Source organism: Podarcis filfolensis (genome assembly GCF_964270895.1).
Source record: "Podarcis filfolensis genome assembly, chromosome: 7".
Lineage (NCBI taxonomy): Eukaryota > Metazoa > Chordata > Lepidosauria > Squamata > Lacertidae > Podarcis > Podarcis filfolensis.
The window spans coordinates 87941871-87961622 of NC_139603.1; the positions used below are offsets into that span (position 1 = coordinate 87941871).

Sequence of the window (19752 nt, forward strand, 5' to 3'; positions counted from 1 at the left end):
AGATGAGCACCGCAACTCCAGAGTCGGCCACGACTGGACCTAATGGTCAGGGGTCCCTTTACCTTTTCTATGTAGAGGAATACAGGTTTTTTTGTGTCCTCCAGGGAAATTTAAAGAACAAAAATAAGATTTTTTTTTTAAAAAAGAGGACGGGCTTTCTGGGAACACTGTTGTAGAAACAGCTCCAAACGCCTCAAAGGAAAGTCAAATTCACAATCCCCCAACATGAGCAAGACAACTCTGTCATTTTCACTGCTGGGAAGCTGCAAAGAGCTGGGCTTTTAAGGAGATAACTTTCAGCATCTGCATTACAGGTGGTTTTAGATGTTGTAACTGCTTTATCTATTTTATCACCAGGCTATCTGCTTTTTATTATTATTTTTTATCATTGCCTGCATCCCTCCTCTCCAGCGACACTGCCTCTCTCTCACCTGCTTCTCCACAGGCACCAGATTGTAGTAGCGAATGCAGTCCTTGCCCAGGAAGTCAAACTCCACCACGTTCTCCTTCCCGGCCATCCGAGGGTGAAGCCTCAGGTGCTCAACGCGGAGGGAGCAGCAGCCCACTGTATCCGCCGTCTCCCCTTCCTCCTTTTCATTCCCTGCTCTCAGGGCCAGCTGGGGAGGGACACAATAATAATTTATAATAACAATTTATTATTTATTCCCCGCCCAACCGGCTGAGTTTCCCCAGCCACTCTGGGCGGCTCCCAATCGAGTGTTAAAAACAATGCAGCATTAAATATTAAAAGCTTCCCTAAACAGGGCCGCCTTAAGTTGTCTTTTAAAAGTAAAATAGTTGTTTATTTCCTTGACATCTGATGGGAGGGCGTTCCACAGGGTGGGCGCCACCACCGAGAAGGCCCTCTGCCTGGTTCCCTGTAACCTCGCTTCTCGCAGGGAGGGAACCGCCAGAAGGCCCTCAGCCCTGGATCTCAGAGCCATGGGGGGAGCGGGGGCAGTCAGACGCAGGCTGTCTCCAAAACAGTGGCGTAGCGTGGGGGTGCAGGGGGGGCCGGCCGCACCGGGCGCAACATCTGGGGGGGGGCGCTGGCACTCGCAGCTCTCTGCCCCTACCTGGCTCGAGTGCTAAAATCCACGAGTTAGGGGCCGCAAATTACTTGCCTTGCCCCGGGTGCTGACAACCCACGCTACGCCACTGCTCCAAAACACTGCTTCTATCTTGCATTGCAGGGGGGGGCAGATGGGTGACCCCCTAAGGAACCCCTTCCAACGCCACCGTTGCAGCTGAGAGACCAGAAACCTTTGGTGCTTCCCCTCCTCGCGCCTTTGGACCCCATGTCAGGGACTGGACTGAGGAGGAATCGTGGCGACCGCCCCCTTTCTTCCTGCACCTTCCCGAGAAGAGGACACTATAGATTCAAAACAAAGCAGCAGTTTGCAGAAAGTCATAGTTCAGAGGCTACAGAGAGGAGAAGCTGGGAAGTATTGGGAGAGCAGCAGGAAGAAGACGTACCAGCGGAGATAGCCGACACTCAGTGTCTCCAGAAAACATTCCTGACCCCGCCCCTCTCCCAAGACCAGGTGTGCAAAACCAGGCGTGCAAACCCAGGTAGCGGGGCTGCCCTTGAGACTGACCCAGAAACTCTGCCCGCTGCCTCCCCCCAGCTATAGGGCAGCTGCGTGGGATGAGGCAGGCAGACTCCGGAGGCCACGCCCCTGCAGGCAGCTGGCCCCGCCCCCGGGCGCAGGACACATGCGCCGCCCCATGCGTCCAATCGGCTTGCTCCGCCACTGGGTGATGCTAATGCTCTTGAGACAGGCGGGCGCTAACAGCAGCAGCCAACAGTGCATAGCTGCCACTCGGCAGAATCTGTGCTCTCCAGGCGGCGACTGTCCGAAACGGACAGCGAGATGGGAGAAACAGAGGCAGGTTCCTACCCTAGCAGGGCCACAGCTCAGTTAGGGCCCTGAGCTCCACTGCATGTGTTCTGCATGCAGAAGGTCATGCAGAAGGACCAATCCCAAGAAGCTGTTCCAGGCAAGGCTTGGAGCGAAACCCTGTCAGAAATCCTAGAAATCTGGCTCCGAGGGCCTTCTGGAGGTTCCCTAACTGCGAGAAGCGAGGTTACAGGGAACCAGGCAGAGGGCCTTCTTGGTGGTGGCTCCCGCCCTGTGGAATACCCTCCCATCAGATGTCAAGGAAATAAATAACCACCTGACTTTTACAAGACATCTGAAGGCAGTCCTGTTTAGGGAAGCTTTGAATGTTTCAAGTTTTATCGTGTTTTTATTATTTTTATTTTATTATTATTATTATTATTATTATTATTATTATTATTACTACTACTACTACTACTAGAAAGGAATATTCGCAACCGGCTTTAAGAGTGATATTCCCCTGCCCCGGAAAGCAGCCCTTACCTTGTCAATGAAATAAAGGGCCACGGACCTCTGCCGCTTCTTCATCTCCTTCGATTTCCAGTCCGCCCGGTACTGAGCACGAATCTTGCCCACCACCCCTTTCAAGCAGCGAGCAATTTCGTATTTCTGCCAGTCCTTCTCCCCCTGGGAAGAGAAGCAGAACCGGATACAAGTGTATACTTCCGGATTTTGCATCATGCGAATGCGCAGAAGTGCTCTGCGCACCGCACAAGTGCGTAAAGGCGGCGCCTCCAGTTAAGGACTTTTCAGGTTAGGTACGGACCCCCAGAACGAATTTAATTCATATCCGGAGGGTCCACTGTACTCCTGAAGGGAACGCCCCCGTCCCTCACCTTCAGCTTGGAACTGGGGTTCAACATAATGTACTTTATGGCCCCATTAATGTTCTCCGTCCACGACGCCAGCCAGGTCACACTGTTGTCACACCGAACTTCCTTCCACTTGTGCCCAGGAGGGGGTTTCGGGATCTTGGAACCCCTGGACAAAAAATGGGGGAGAAGGGGGGGGAAAGGTTAAGATATCAGAAAGCAGAACAGGAAACCTCACAATCTGGATGGTGAAAATATGCGTTTTGTTCGTATAAGCAACCAAACAACTGAGTTCCCTGGACTGCTTTTACAGGGAATCGGAAATCAGGGTGGATAAAAATCGAAGGTTCTTTTTTTAAAAAAAATCAGATTATTATTTTTTAAATCAGGGGTTTTTTTTTATTTAAATTGGATTTTGAAAATAAAATGCTTTCGGAGGAAAAACCTTTCTAAATATAGCTTTCTATTTAAGTTACATTGTAGTCCAAAGACTATTCATCAGCAAATGAGGATTTAAGTTTTTCATGTGTGCTTAAAACTCAGTCTAAGTTGTTGTTTTTTTATTTAAAAAAAATATGTTTAACCACATCAGTTAACAGACATGGATACATATGCTATAATGTTATTGTTTTAGTTAAATAAATTGTTTAAATTGTTATTAAGGGAATTGTTATTTTTCTCCTTCTGATAAAGGAGGGGGGAAGCCAAAGTTGTCGACCGTTTTTTTTGGGGGGGGTGGGAATCGCTCACCTGTAAAAATGACGCAGAGGAAAAGGGAATATTTGACGCTGCAGAGTAATAGAGCGATGGAGGAGGAGGGCGGGAACTTTTGCTCCATTGCTTTTCACTGCTGCCAATCGAGGGGTCCCCCCAAAAAATTTGGCTCCCGGGTGCCCCGCACCCCCTTGCACCAGGTAAATACGGCCCTGGTTGCACAGGGCGGGTGCCACTACTGAGAAGGCCCTTATAAAAACAGATGAAACCACTGAGAGTGGGACACAGGGGGTTGGACTGTGTCTATGGGTCTATGTCTCCTTAGGTATTCCCTTTATTTAATAATAATAATAATAATAATAATAATAATAATAATAATAATAATAATATCTTTATTGTCATTGCCCCCTCTCAGGGACAACGAAATTACTTGACTGCTCCATAAAAACACTAATTAAAACAATACAGTATAGTACAGCAAGGAAGATTAGATGACTTTCAAAGTCCAGGCTTCCCATTCAGGGCCGAGATCGCTCTGGAGAAGAAGCTGTTCTTAAGACGGCTCGTTCTTGTCTTCATCGTCCTGTATCTCCGTCCCGACGGCAGGAGCTCGAAGAGACAGTGACCAGGATGCGATGGATCTTTTACTATGACCAGTGCCTTCCTATGGCACCTTGTGGCATAAATCTGCTCTAAGGTGGGGAGTGGGCAGCCAACAATGCTCTCTGCTGCCTTAACAACTCTGTACAACCCCATCCTGTCCTGGGTAGTACAGCTTCCGTACCACACACATAAGCCATAAGTGAGCACGCTCTCAATGGCACAGTGATAGAAGGCAAGCAGCAGTTTCTGCGGAAGATGGTTTTTCCTTAAAATTCTCAAAAAGTACAGTCTCTGCTGCGCCTTCTTCACAAGCCCCCTTGTGTTGACACTCCAGGACAGATCCTCTTGTAATTCAATGCCCAAAAATCTGAACGTGGTTACCCTCTCCACACAGACCCCATCAATCAAAAGTGGCTGGACATTGCTCTTCTATTTAATTTCTTTCCTGACTTTCTATTTAATTTCTATTTAATTCTATTTAATTTCTTTCCTGACTTTCGCCAGGACAGGTTCCAGCAATAAATTTAAAAAATGCAATATTGAAAGAAGTTTGAAACAGGCCTCTCTATCTTTGCTCCTCAAGAGATGAACCTCCCTCTGAGCCCAACGTACCCACCCTTCTATGACCCAGGTACCCACTTGCTACAGTTTATGATGACATCTTCGGGCATTATCCTCTTCTTCACCCTCCCCATCTTCGGGTGGTCCCCACGGCCTCGGAAAAGCCCCGGCGGCTCCGTCTTGAAGTTGCCAATCTTCTCCCGGTGCCCGTCAATCGTGCAGTAACCGTATTCCTCTTGTATTCTTTCTGCTTCCTTTTTCAATTTCTGGGTTTTAAAAAAAGGGCAAAAGGAATAAGAATGAGAGGTAAATTAATGTGCGGAACCAGGTGTTATTCCAATAGTTTTAAGTCAGGCTTTGATAATGGTAGAGGAAGATGGAGGGGTATAAACAATAAAATTATTATTATTATTATTATTACAGCCTGTCCCCACCTTCTGGGGGTAGACTAACTGTACAGCCTTCAAGTGTTTGCTAAGGCTAGCCCATGTTGAACGTATGTGCAATAGCCTAACCTTCGAGATTATTCATTTTGATTTCAATGAGTTAGAAAGAGTTAATAAACAGCTTTATCACAGAGGTATCTAAGCAGTGCACATGATCAAACTGCAGACAACACAGAGGCATTAAAAGCATGTACAGTGGTACCTTGGTTCTCAAACGCCTTGGTACTCAAACAACTTGGAACCCAAACACTGCAAACCCAGAAGAAAGTGTTCTGGTTTGCGAACTTTTTTCAGAAGCCAAACTGCTCCATTTTGAAGGTTATGCTTCCATTGTGTTATGCTGAGGTCTGTCTGTTTTTGCTATTTATTTTGCATTTTGTTTTTGCAGCTCTTTTTTTTTGTGACTGTGTAGAACCCAGTCCAGCTGGATTGATTGTGTGACTGCAGTACACTGTTTATTGCAGCCTTTCTCAACCTGTGGGTCCCCAGATATTGTTGAACTACAACTCCCATCACCCCTAGCTAGCAAGGCCAGAGTTCAGGGATGATGGGAGTTGTAGTCCAAAAACATCTGGGGACCCACAGGTCGAGAACCGCTGGCTTATTGCTTTCATTTTATGGATCAATGGTCTTGTTAGATAGTAAAATTCATGTTAAATTGCTGTTTTAGGGGTTGTTTTTAAAAGTCTGGAATGGATTAATCCATTTTGCTTTACTTTCTATGGGAAAGCACGCCTTGGTTTTGGAACCCTTTGGTTTTGGAACGGACTTCTGGAACGGATTAAGTTTGAGAACCAAGGTACCACTGTACGCATAAAATAAATTATGGTTTAAACGCAGATCAAAGTTTTAAAACAACTATAAGTAACTAAATTATATATCTGGGAAGGCTTCCTGAAATACAAAATCCATACAGGCAACCTGCCCAATGTCAAGAGGCAGGGAGTTCCACATGCTGCCACAGTAAAAGATCAACTCCTGAAAACAGACATTTTGAGGCACTTGCAAAAGTTCCACTGAACAAAGTGGTTGAATAATAATAATAATAATAATAATAATAATAATAATAATAATAATAAATGTGGTTGAATAGGTGCATCTGGGGCAAACTGTTCCCTTAAGTTAGGTGGAAATCACAAATCTACGATTGCAGTTGGTGGTGAAGGAGGCCTTGGGTTTTATCAGCTAGCAGGGGTGCGTCTGAACCTGTTTTTCCTCCTTTGGCAGAGCTTTCTGAGCCTCCTGTCTCTCCATGAAATAATCGTGAATCTCTCTGAAGTCGCATTTGTCCAGCTGCTTGATCTTCTTCCTCTCCTCCGACGTCATCTGCTACAGGAAAGCAAGGAGGCAGAGGTTTGAGTTCTAAAGCTGCCTGTCACACCAAGAAATAAGGCACATGAGCCATGAGATTATCGTCAATAACGCCTGCCATCACCCAACGGAGAACCCCAATTAGCTGCGTCCCACAGATTCACGTGTCTGTCTAGGGACGCGGGTGGCGCTGTGCTCTAAACCACGGAGCCTCTTGGGCTTGCCGATCGGAAGGTTGGCAGTTCGAGTCCCCACGATGGAGTGAGCTCCTGTTGCTCTGTCCCTGCTCCTGCCAATCTAGCAGTTCGAAAGCACACCAGTGCAAGTAGATAAATAGATACCACTGTGGCAGGAAGGTAAACGGCATTTCCGTGCGCTCTGGCACTCGTCACAGTGTTCTGTTGCACCAGAAGAGGTTTAGTCCTGCCGGCCACATGACCCGGAAAGCTGCCTGTGGACAAACGCCGGCTCGCTCGGCCTGAAAGCGAGATGAGCGCCGCAATCCCATAGTTATATCTGATTGGACTTAACTGTCCAGGGATCCCTTACCTTTTTTTACCTTTACCTAGGCCAGGAACACCCAAAATGGCTGGTAATGGCTCTTCAGTGGAGCCTCCATGTTGGAGGTAGTCTACCTCCAAGTGCCAGTTTAGGGGGGTGAACCACAAGACCCTCCTCACCACCCTCATCCCCTTGCCTGCCTGATTTCCAGAGTGACTGGACCGAATACTGCCAGAAACCCTATACTTTGCTCTGATCCATCAAGACTGCAATTATTTTCTTATGCATCTGAGGAGGCACCTTAGGGACGTCTCAAGGCCAGCAGGAAATTAGCCTGATACAACGACGACAACAAAAAATGTGTCTAGAATGTCAGTAATATGCAAGTACGGTCATACCTCGGGTTAAAGACGCTTCGGGTTACATCTTTTCAGGTTGCGTCCCATGGCGACCCGGAAGTAACAGAATGGGTTACTTCCGGGTTTCACCGCTCGGGCATGCGCAGACGCTCAAAATGACGTCACGTGCATGCGCAGAAGCAGAGAATCGCGACCTGTGCATGCGCAGACGCAGGTTGCGTTCCTCTGAGGTTGCGGACGGGGCTCTGGAACGGATCCCGTTCGCAACCAGAGGTACCACTGTATATGGTCCCAGGACTTTCCAAATTCCTGGGACCTTCCTGTCTTGTTCTCATTTCTGATCGTTGCTGTTACTTATTTAATGTTTGATTTTACATAGTCGTAGACTGCAATGCAGGAAGAGCAGCTAAATCTATTTGATTCCAGCTATGAATTACTTCATGTAAAGCATCTTAAAGCAATTTAGCAATAAAAACAATTCAACATCTACAAACGATTACAAGCAATTCCACAGATACAAAGGATTAAAAGTGATTACAAAGGTAAAACAGATTTCAAATCCAAGTTAGATGGACTGAGATAAAGATCTCCACTTAAAAGGCTTGCTGAGGCCTCTTGGACATTTTTGGGCCATAGCTGACCTACTGTGGGGCAGTTGCCAGGAGCACAAAAAGCTGCCCACTGGCCCATTGAGCCTAGTTCTGTCTACACTGACTGGCAACATCTTCCCAGGGTTCCAGCTGCCAGCCTCACCTGGACTGATCCTCGGTCTTTCTGCACACCAGGGAGAGGTTCGGCCACTGAGCCACCCCCTCCCCCCTCCCCAGGAAGCCACAGGCAAATACCTCTGTCCAGTCACAGAAAAAATTCTTCTTGAAAATCGCCTTTCTCGTATAGTCGTGATCGAGCATCTTCGCATAGAACGTGGCTATCTCCTCCGTTGCCGGGCTGAGTTTCATAGGCTTGCCTGGAAAGAACAACAGTGGCCCAGCAGGAAGAAACAAAACTGTTTTAGCCATTTTGCGTTCCGCTTTTGAGTTGTAAAAAGGTCAATTACTTTTTTTGTCCTAGAGACAAAAACGATCTCTAAGCAAAGTAGATAAGTAATGCATTCTAAGTAATGCACAGATAAAAACCAGCAGATTTTCAAAGCAAATGCGGACAACTAAATAACATGTTTGGGAAGGCTTGCTAAAGTATTTTTTAAAAAAAGGTTTCCCGTAGGTGCTTGAAATAGTGACGCAGGGGTAGCCGGCCTAACATCACTCTAGCCCAATGGCTGCCATTAATTTGATTTTGAATTGATTTTAAAATGAATTGATTTTAGAATGCTGTGTTACTTTTATTGTTGTTAGCCGCTCTGAGCCCAGCTTCGGCTGGGGAGGGCAGGATATAAATAAAAATTTATTATTATTATTATTATTATTATTATTATTATTATTATTATTATTATCAAGAGGCAGGGATTTCCAAAGGACAGGTGTTGCCATGCTAAAAGAGGCTTCTGAAGAGCATCTGTTTGCACCAGATCTGCTTTTGGACTAATCCGGCAGACTCTTCTTATGTTTTTATGACCCCCTGCAGATGTGGTTAACTGTTCAGACTGAAAAACCTTTACCAAAAACTAAGTTTGTTTTAGTTGACCTTTGCCCAAGACTGTTAAGTTGTGGGCGAACATATCAGACGACACAGCAATTCTTCAAACAGCTCTTGTTTATTCAGAGGCCAGAACAGAACTGAACTGAAGAGCTCAGTCAGCCTGCTTATATAGAGCTCCAGAACAATGTAACTGTTGCCATTTTCTAAAACTATCCAATCACTGAACGTCACTTTTCGATCCTTCATTTGCATACAAAACTATCCAATCACTGAACGCCACTTTTCGATCCTTCATTTGCATAACTATCTACAGTATCCCCCTGCTGGCCCAGGGTGAGAACTTCAGTACATAACAAAGACCTTGCCATCCAGCCATTGCCTGTTTCCTTCACCAACCTGTCCAGCACAGAGGGTTGGCTATGCCAGTAAATAAAGGCCCTTTCAGTCTAGGGTGGGGGTTTTTTTGGGGTGGTTGGGGCATTGCAGGTACAGTCTGAAACATACTATTGATAAAATCATTCTTGGTGGATTTATACTGGACTGTCCACACATGATTCTGTTTTGCTCTGCAACGATTCCACCATATTACTGCATTATTGCCGCCTGGCAGGGGGCATTTTGTGCTATGACACAACCAAAGCGCAACAAAAAATACCCTGACCCGGAACATTTATTGGAACCAAAAGTTGCAGGATTTCAGCAGGGAGCTCTAGGTTGTGCACTGATTGAAAAGGAAGCAGTATCCCAAAACTCTTGCATCAATTGCATATAACCACCCCATTATCATCATGAGCACAAACCGTCACGATTGCACAATAAAAGGGACATCTAGGTAAAGGTAAAGAGACCCCTGACCATTAGGTCCAGTCGTGACCGACTCTGGGGCTGCAGCGCTCATCTCGCTTTATTGGCCGAGGGAGCCGGCGTACAGCTTCCGGGTCATGTGGCCAGCATGACTAAGCCACTTCTGACAAACCAGAGCAGTGCACGGAAACGCCGTTTGCCTTCCCACCGGAGCGGTACCTATTTATCTACTTGCACTTTGACGTGCTTTTAAACTGCTAGGTGGGCAGGAGCAGGGACCGAGCAACGGGAGCTCACCCCGTTGCGGGGATTCGAACCGCCAACCTTCTGATCGGCACGTCCTAGGCTCTGTGGTTTAACCCACAGTGACACCCGCGTCTCTAAATTCCAGAGATTAAGGGTTGCTTAGTGCAGACGGTCAGGGAACAAATATATCCAACTTGGTTAACTTGGAGAGGGTCAAAGGAGGAGCATCTGATCGCTGGCAGGTTTTCTCTTACTCTCCTCCTCTTCAAGCCACAGGCTACAGCTTGTCAGGAGTTCAGCCTACAATTGAGTAGGACCCTGGCAGAGACACACGCCTGACTGGCATGTTCCTCCCTCCTGGTTGTTCATTCGGGAGCTTCAAAAGCTTTCTTCTGCCCGAACATCACAGCAACCGATGCAAACCGACACCGGCACACTTAGGGATCCGCAGAGTTTGTGCATCATGTGTGACAGACCTCAGCAACTCAGCATTTTGGCTAATCTACTTTATTTACGTATAAACACACACGGAGCACTGCAACATGGCTCCCTCTCTCTCTAGCATCAGACAGCAAAGGGAAAAAAAACCAAAGGACAACAGTCCCACTTCATGGAACACAGTGACACAAACCTCCTGTCTCCGTCACTTCCCACTCTGTGGAGTCACAACATATACCGTCATGTGAAAGACAACAATCCCATGACTGCAATCACGGAGCAGGAATTCTAACACAGCCATGCAGTTGCACCATTCCTGAGTGGGTTGTTGTCCCATCTCTTTCTCTCATCCCAGCCCCCCGCCACTCAGGGTGACTTCAGGGAAGCCACGGACCTTGCAGCCCATTCCATACAAATTAAAGGAAAGACTATATCCACCGTTGTAATAGAAGCTGACTCCCCGCGGCAGCCGTTCGTAGGGCGGCGCAAAGTACGGTCCCCTGTGCTCCAGCTGCTGCCACTTCACGCCATTCGCATGCTGCTCCTCTTCCCACCTGGCGAGAGCAAAAGAGGACAAAGAACCAAAGATGACGTTTCCCCTTTCTGCTCAAAGTTAACTCGGATGCCTTTGTTTCTTGTATTTGAAAATCCGGTTATCTTTGTGACAACGGCGGCAAGAGCCTTAATAGCACAAGGATGGAAGAATGAGGAAATCCCGACTAAAGAACTATGGCAAGAGAAATAGATGGACTACGTAGAATTGGCAAAATTGACACACAGACTACATGACAAGGATAACTGTGATTTTAAAGATGAATGGGAACCCTTTACAAAGTATTTAAAGAAACAACAAAATGAACTGGACTCCTTAGCAGGCTTTGAATAAACATTCACAAACTTTTTACCGATAACACTCAGAAAGATGAATTAAGGATCTGTACAGTTTTGTAACATGCAGAAAATAACACAGGTTGATAAACCAGAGAGAGGAGCTGAGGGATGTCTGGTGGGGGAGGAGAGGGTGGGTTATGTTTTGGGGGAGGGGGGAGGGAAAAAACAGAGGGGGGAAATTTAAGGATGGTATTTTTTAAAAAAAAAATGTGATGCTGAAATAATTAATAAAAAATATTTTTTAAAGAAAGAAAATCCGGTTGTTATTATTATTATTTATTTTATTTTAGGCAGGGTAGGAAAGATGCAAGAGTTAAGCTCAGCCCAGGCTTTCCAAAGTCCCTACAGACAGATAGACTCATTATTTTCTTTATATCCAAATTTCATGGGCCCATTCTTACAGAGCCATCATTTGAGACTGCAGGCCATTATTACGGACCCATTACTCATCTCCAAATAAAACAATGGATCCATTATTTTATTTTACTTTCCAAATCTATCACCAAATGTTATTTATTTCCAAAGTGCCAACGGATGGACCCATTATTTTATTTATCTTTATTTCATTTACATAGACGAAGCTGTCATTTTATTTACTCATGCAATAGAGACCTTGTTTGCAAAATGTGAAATTTACAAAGTTTGCAATGGCTGCCCTGTTGCCCATAGCAGGGCCTTCTTTGAGGTGGCTCCCTCTTTCTGGAACGCCCTTGTGGGGGACGAGCACTTGTCTAGCCTCATCATTAACACTGAAGAGGAATTTTAAAACTCTCCTGGCCACCCACGCCGGCCAGGAGACAATGTCCGGCTGAGAGACAATATCCCTGGTAACCTGGAAGCAATTAACTGTGTATGTGGCTATTTCTCACTGTTTTCAGATGTACTTTACAGCTTTAGTTAATAGGTTTTATTTTTAATCGTATTGTTTTGCAGCTGCACTGCTTGTTGCCCTGGACTCCCTTTGAGAGAATGCAAAATGAAATTAGACCTGGTTGGCCACTGTGAGAATAGGACTGGATTGGCTAAACAAGTAAGATAAAATAAAAGTCAATTATAAAATCTTAACCCCCCAAAAACAAAGTTTTCTAGAAAACTCCCTCACCTGCCTCCACCCTAAAGGCACGAGGCTATTTTTTCCCCATGAAGGATTATTTATTACAACAGCAGTCATAAAGAAGAAACATGAAACACACAGGGAAAAAATGAGATATACAGGTTAAATTCCTGTGTTGGCACTTTGCGATAAATAAGTGGGTTGGGTTGCAGTATTATTATTAGTAGTAGTAGTAGTGCAAAACATACAATACAAACAGACAAAAACAATACCACAACGACAACTAAACATTAATTGACTACACATCATCTTACACCACACATATCTTTGACTTCCGAATCACCTCATTGTGTTTTCTAAATATATGTACTCTATTCCTATACACATTTCCTATTATATCTATTACATACCGGGAACAATTTTTACATTTACGATTTCCTTTAACGTTCAAGATCCAGTCTGTACCTGCCAGGAGATTTGCATTTTTCACAGCCCTGTTTTAAATAGTCTTTAGATATTGCCCTTTCTTTGCTAGCTTTCTGAGTGCTGAGTTTCCTCTTATTCTCCGAGGCCATTATTGCAGTTAATTATTATTATTATTGTTGCTGCTGCTGCTGCTGCTGCAAATCTCTCATACCTGATCCTCGAGGTCTTCGCATTCCTGCACGCTGCGTGAAACCGCATGGCATTAAATGTCAAGAAGCGCTGGAGGGATGCTGGAGGGAGCTGGGCATGGAATGGGCATGATGTCCATGCAGCCAGTGAAAGCACATGCTTAAACATTCCAGGATGCCGGGCATGTCAGTCTGCAAAGGCCTGATCCTGCTCTGCCTCCTTGCCTGCTAAGAAGTTCTTGCATCGCATCCCGCAGCCCAGCCACATGGCAACAGCTGAGTGTCACTCCTGCACGACCTTCCACCTGGAACTGCTTTGATCTCCCCCCAGCCCTCTTCAAGCAAGGCTTACAAAAGCAGCAAAAATTAAATGCATGCGTTTCCATGCATGCTTTCCAAAATAATCATCATAATCATTAAGGACAACAATGCATTTATTTTTTTAAAAAATAATAAAAAGCAGGCATGTTTTGATCAGCAGTCCTGGCTACCCACAATGCCAGAGGGCTGAGGGATGATGGGAAATGTAGTTCAGGGAGCTCAGCATCTGCCTCCCTCGCCACGTGACGCAAGCAAAGCGGTTGCTAGGCAGCCTTTCCGTCCGGGCCAGATTCATTTAAAGAGACAGGAGCAACATTAGAGGGTTCCTTGCTAGTTTGGGAGGTTTTTTTGAGTGGAGAAGTTTGGAGACCCAGCCTTCTCCAAGAAGATGCTCTGGCAGATGTTTTTGGACTCCCATCGCTCCCCTCCAGTATTTTAATATGTGGCAAATGACAGTTTCGTTTCTTACTCTTTCTAAAAATAAATATATATATTTTGCAAAAAAGTTTTTAATTAAGTTGGTTTGTATGTTGTTGAAGACAATCGTGGCAATTATCTTTATAGTTTTTGTTTGTTTGTTTTTGCACAGTACAGGAGGAAACATTTGAGAAATCTTGCATTAATACTATTTAAATAAGTGACCTGATCGCAATAAAAGTGGGGTCTTAGCTAGGGTTTTTTTAACCCAAAAATAGTGGCTTTAAGCTTTTTGAGCTGCTTCTGCTGCTTTTTACACCGCGTTGTCGTGAATTTTCCTGACATACGGCAAGCCTAAAGAATACTCCTGGCCCAGAAATGGAAGCAGCAGGAACTTCCTACATTGGAGGAATGGCAGATAAAGATGGTAGAATATGTGGAGATGGCAAAGCTGATGGGGAAGATGCGGAATCGGCGACACAAACTGTTTCAGAAGGACTGGAGCAAATTTATATATGAAAGAAAATTGTAAACATTTGAAAACATTTGTAGGTTTGAATTGAAATGCTTTGTGATGAGAAAATATGGAACTGATTTACATATAAGGAGGTGATTTAAAAAATAAGAAGACGATATAAGGTAAAAAAAGTGGCCATAGAAATGCGAATAATTTGTTAAAAGATGTTGGGAAGTCAGAAAGAGGGAGGGAGGGAAGTCGATGCTGTTGTTGGAGCAGTGCTTTATGTTATAGATCTGTGCAATGAAATGTAATTAAATATGGAAAAATCAATTTAAATTTTTTTTTTAAAAAAAAAGACATATGGCAAACCTAATCTTAGCAAGTACGAGTACAAAGTCAGCAACTGACTTTTTTGGAAGCTGAAATATACTCAGAGTCGCAAAGTGATTTCATGCTCTTTACTCAGCTCATAGTGGTGAGGAGGAATGAATGAAAGTCCCCTCAAGGTATCTGCTTTATATACATTATTTACACAATGGGCTGCACATGATTGGCTAATTCCGGAATTCTACTGTAAGCCAATCAGGTTGTGGATTCACTTCTATCTGGAGCATGATTGGGTGGTTCCTGCCAACCAATCATACTGCTGCATTGTTCTAGGACCAATCAGACTGCTACATTCTGAATCCTATTGTTCTAGGACCAATCAGACTGCTGCCTTTTGGATCCTATTGTTCTAGGACCAATCAGACTGCTGCAGTTTGGATCCTATTCAACTCAGTACGTAACAGAAGCTTACTCAGAAGTAAGTTCCACTGGGTCCAAAAGGGCTTATTACTCTCAATTAAGTGCCTGTAGGATTCCAGCCCCAGCCTATCAATCAATCAATCCAATCCAAACTTCTAAATCTAAAACTATAAATGTTTGATGATAACAGACTCACAGAGTTGAAAGGGACCCGGAAGGATCATCTAGTCCAACCCCACCCCCGTAATGCAAGAATATTTTGCCCAATATGTGGCTTGGACGCACAACCCTGAAATTAAGATGGAGTAAGCTTGTTTTCTCCTGCTCCAGAGGGCAGGAACCCAAACTGATGGATAAAAAAACCAAGAAAGGAGATTGTGACTAAACATTAGGAAGAACTGTCTGAATGTAAAAGCTATTTGGCAGTGGAAAGCGGTGGGCTGTTCTTCCTTGGAGGTTTTTAAGCAAAGGCTGGATGTTACGGAAAAATCTAGGTGTGAGGCTGCTCAGTCACCCAGCTCATCGGGCTGAGCCCGCGGGTCCCTGCGGAATAAAGGAAGGAGTCCAGCCACCAACCGGAGCAAATAGCTGCAGACCAAAGTTTATTGCGCAACAGGTTCAAAGAGGATTTTTGAACCCCGAGGATGGGGTGACTTTTAAAACTTCCCCACCATATCCCAGAATACAGTTCGACATGGCAGGGCAAGACCCAGGTATAAGTTTACCAGAGGCAAACACCTCTGAAGTCCCACCGCCCAAAGTACAATAGAACTTCCTTTGCATGTCTGGATCCCTTGGCAAGTCTGGTGGTGGGATTAGGCTTTCCTTGGCCAACAATCAGCTCAGCAACTGTCACCTCTGGAAACTTCCCGGAGTCCTTTTTCAAGGGGAAAATAGCTTTGGAATGAAGGAAACTGGCAAAGGAGTTGATTTTATATTATTTTTAAAGCTAGGTAACTTCCCTGAGCTGTCAAGTCGAAAGGATACATTCAGGCATAATATTTGTAACATTTAACAACTTTAAAGATGTGCCCCCGCCCCTCCCCCCCTGTAATTTCTGTAACACAGGGATTCTTTAGGATTCCTGCATCACAGGGGGTTGGGCTCCCTTCCAACTCTACAATTCGATGATGATTCAAGATGCTGATTGTAAGACAACTTATGGGCTTCTGTGAAATCAGAACATGAAAATGAATGCTTTATGCTGACACCTAGTGGGCAAATAGATTTAAGCCACAGTATATAGAACATAAGGTCCGTATAGTTTAAGCTCTGGTTTTCCCAGGAGTGATTTATGGAAGTGAGAGCTGGACCATCAAGAAGGCTGATCGCCAAAGAATTGATGCTTTTGAATTCTGGTGCTGGAGGAGACTCTTGAGAGTTCCATGGACTGCAAGAAGATCAGACCTCTCCATTCTGAAGGAAATCAGCCCTGAGTGCTCCCTGGAAGGACAGGTCCTGAAGCTGAGGCTCCAAGAATTTGGCCACCTCATGGGAAGAGAAGACTCCCTGGAAAAGACCCTGATGTGGGCAAAGATGGAGGGCACGAGGAGAAGGGGACGACAGAGGACGAGATGGTTGGACAGTGTTCTCAAAGCGACCAGCATGAGTTTGACCAAACTGCGGGAGGCAGTGGAAGACAGGAGTGCCTGGCGTGCTCTGGTCCATGGAGTCACAAAGAGTTGAACACGACTAAACGACTAAACAACAAGAGTGCAAGCTGATGACTGAGCGATCGTTTTTGCAAAATGGAAAGTAACCAGAGGTAAATAAGCATCTGCAAACACAGTTGACATCAGAAAGAAGTCACCTAAACAAAATTGAACCAATTTGGAAATAATCTGCATAATTGGGTTGAAATTTAGAAAATAATTTTCAAAAATAATATTGGCAAAGACCCCAACCCGAACGTAGCACGTACCACTTCCACTTGTCCTCTTTCCCGCATTCATCCTCCTTCTTCCTTTTCTTCCCCACGCCTCCATCCTCCTCCTTTGCTTTCCTCTTCCTGGAGCCTCCCAAACTCCCAGGTTTGGAGGTGGCTCCTTTTTTCCGGCCTTTATTGGCCGTCTTTCCTCTCATGCCGTCCTCCGAGGCCTCTTCCCCCTGGACCTTCTTCCTCCTGGCCTTCCCGACACCCTCTTTTTGCACCTCAATCTCTCTATCCGACTCTTGCTCGGTCTTCACCTCGCTCTTCTCCCTTTCTTCTGCACCCTCTCCTTCCTTCTCGTCCCTCTCCACTTTTTCCTCCGCTCCCTTTGATCCGTTCAAGTTCTCCTGCTCCGGAGCCCTCGCTTTGCTGGGGCTTCCTGGACTCTCTCCCACCTCCTCCGTCTCCGCTTTTGCACCAGAGACCTTCTTCTTCCTCCTCTTCCTTTCCTCCGCTGAGGTGCTGCCCGTTTCCAAGCAGAGCGGCGTGTTCTCCACCTGCCACCTTGTGACCTGTCCAAAAAGAAAAACGGGGAAAGTGTTTGCCACAAGAAAAGCCATGCGGATGTCCTGTGACTGCGCCACACCAAGAATCGGGAAGGAAAATTGGCCTCCTTGAGATTCTCATCTCTTTACAGCTAAAACACACAAACACGCTTCTCTGGAGCTTAGGACCTCAAAGGTAGGCTTGGAAGCATTCAGGCAAATTTTAAAAAAATCTTGCCGTTTGGAGACAGCAGATAGGGAGATAGTTTGTTCCTTCTCTCCCCAAAACTCAATGGAACGCAAGGCACATACAATTGTACCTTGGTTGTCAAACTTAATCTGTTCCAGGAGTCTGTTCGACTCCCAAAATGGTTCAAAAACCAAGGTGCAGCTTCCGATTGGCTGCAGGAGCTTTCTTCACACAATCAGAAGCTGTGGAGGACATTTGGCTTCCGAAAAACGTTCGCAAAGCCAAAATGTCCGAGTTACCAAGGCATTCAACAACCAAGGGACAACTGCATTAGAGAGTCCTTTTTCACACAATGCATACCGTATTTTTTGCTCTATAAGACTCACCTTTTCCCTCCTAAAAAGTAAGGGGAAATGGGTGTGCGTCTTATGGAGCGAATGCAGGCTGTGCAGCTATCACAGAAGCCAGAACAGCAAGAGGGATTGCTGCTTTCACTGCGCAACGATCCCTCTTGCTGTTCTGGCTTCTGAGATTCAGAGAATTTTTTTTCTTGTTTTCCTCCTCCAAAAACTAGGTGCGTCTTGTGGTCTGGTGCGTCTTATAGAGCAAAAAATATGGTTATTACTTTGCTGGGCAATATCTGGTTTTCAACTTTGTGATGTATATCTCCAGTTAAACATCATGATATGCCGATATATCACAATGTCCAAAATAAAGATGGAGCTATACAGAGGTTGTTTTTACCACACTGTGATTTTTGCATAGCACACACGCATCATGATTCGCAATATATCTCCAGGTCAAAAATTATGAAACCGATATCACGATATGGACTTCAAACCAGTTTTGGACGATATGTTGATATATCACCCAGCCCTAAAATGTATCAGTCACACCTGCAGATTTATTGTGCTGTTTTTGTGATATACAAATGACGTGAGAAGACTCGGCCTATTCATTTGTATCGTTCATTATCCCTATGATCCTCATTTAGAAAACCTAATAAAAAAGTTATTCAAAAGAAAAGAACGGTGTTAGTCAAAAGCTCATCTCATGGAGCTGAGGGATCTACTACTGATGGTTATTGTGGAGCCTCCAGAATCAAAGGCAGTATACCTCTGAATGCCAGTTGCTGGGGGACAAAAAACGCTGGGCGGTTCCCGCTTTCAAGCCCTGCTGGACTAGACGGACCTTTGGTTTGATCTGCAAGACCCCTGCTACATGTTAGAATTCCTGCTCCGTGACTGCAGTCATGGGTTTGTTGTCTTTCACATGACGGTATATGTTTTGACTCCAAAGAGTGGGACGTGACGGAGACAGGATGTTTGTGTTACTGTGTTCCGTGAAGTGGGACTGTTGTCCTTTGTTCTTTTTCTCTTAGCTGTCTGATGCTAGATAGAGAGGGAGCCATGTTGCAGTGCTCCGTGTGTGTTTACAGTGGTACCTCGGGTTACATACGCTTCAGGTTACAGACTCCGCTAACCCAGAAACAGTGCTTCAGGTTAAGAACTTTGCTTCAGGATGAGAACAGAAATTGTGCTCTAGCAGCGCGGCGGCAGCAGGAGGCCCCATTAGCTAAAGTGGTGCTTCAGGTTAAGAACAGTTTCAGGTTAAGAACGGACCTCCAGAATGAATTAAGTACTTAACCCGAGGTACCACTGTATATGTAAATAAAGTAGATTAGCCAAAATGCTGAGTTGCTGCGGTCTGTCAGGCAAGGTGCGCAAACTCTGCAGACCCCTAAGTGTTCTGGTGTCGGTTGGCATCGGTCGCTGTGATGTTCGGGCTGAAGAAAGCTTTTGAAGCTCCCGAACAATCGACCTGGAGGGAGAGAACATGCCAGTCGGGCATGTGTCTCTGCCAGGGTCCTACTCGAGTGTTGGCTGAACTCCTGACACTACATTCTGGCATAGTAAAGCAGCTTAGGTGTGAAATGTTGTTGCAGAAAACCCCATGCTACTCACTGCCTTATTTTCGTCCCTGGATGCGGGCAGTCGTTCCTCTGCTCCCAGCCTAACCTTCTTGGCCAAGGGCTCTTCTCTGAAATGTAAGCACAGCAGAGGCAATGGTTAAACCAGCCTGCCTTAGTTGAGATTCCTACGTTGCAAGGGGTTGGACTAGATGACCCTTAGGGTCCCTTCCTACTCTACAATTCTATGATTCTGTGCTGCATCTTCCAGTGAGGGTCTTGCTGGGCAGGCAACCCCGTTCAACATACCTGAAAGTTGTTCCACCATGATGTCCCTACCAGAGTGGAATGGCAGACCAAGTTGATGGACTACGCAGAGATGGCAAAAACGACCAGGAAAATCAGGCTTTGGATATAATGAATAATCAAATAATTGGAG

General features: G+C 45.4%; 1 protein-coding gene across 4 annotated transcripts in view; it reads right to left on the reverse strand.

Annotated features, from left to right (window-relative positions):
• Positions 1-19752, reverse strand: part of TOP1MT (DNA topoisomerase I mitochondrial) — a 38108-nt gene that overhangs the window by 7970 nt on the left and 10386 nt on the right. For all 4 annotated transcript variants that reach the window (XM_083621945.1, XM_083621947.1, XM_083621948.1 and 1 more), the window contains 9 exons: positions 19369-19444; positions 16721-17241; positions 10734-10849; positions 8054-8175; positions 6244-6366; positions 4670-4857; positions 2738-2882; positions 2385-2528; positions 432-617 (listed from right to left, as the gene is read on the reverse strand). In XM_083621945.1, coding sequence (XP_083478071.1) covers positions 432-617; positions 2385-2528; positions 2738-2882; positions 4670-4857; positions 6244-6366; positions 8054-8175; positions 10734-10849; positions 16721-17241; positions 19369-19444 — 1621 coding nt within the window. The remainder of the gene's footprint in view (positions 1-431; positions 618-2384; positions 2529-2737; positions 2883-4669; positions 4858-6243; positions 6367-8053; positions 8176-10733; positions 10850-16720; positions 17242-19368; positions 19445-19752) is intronic.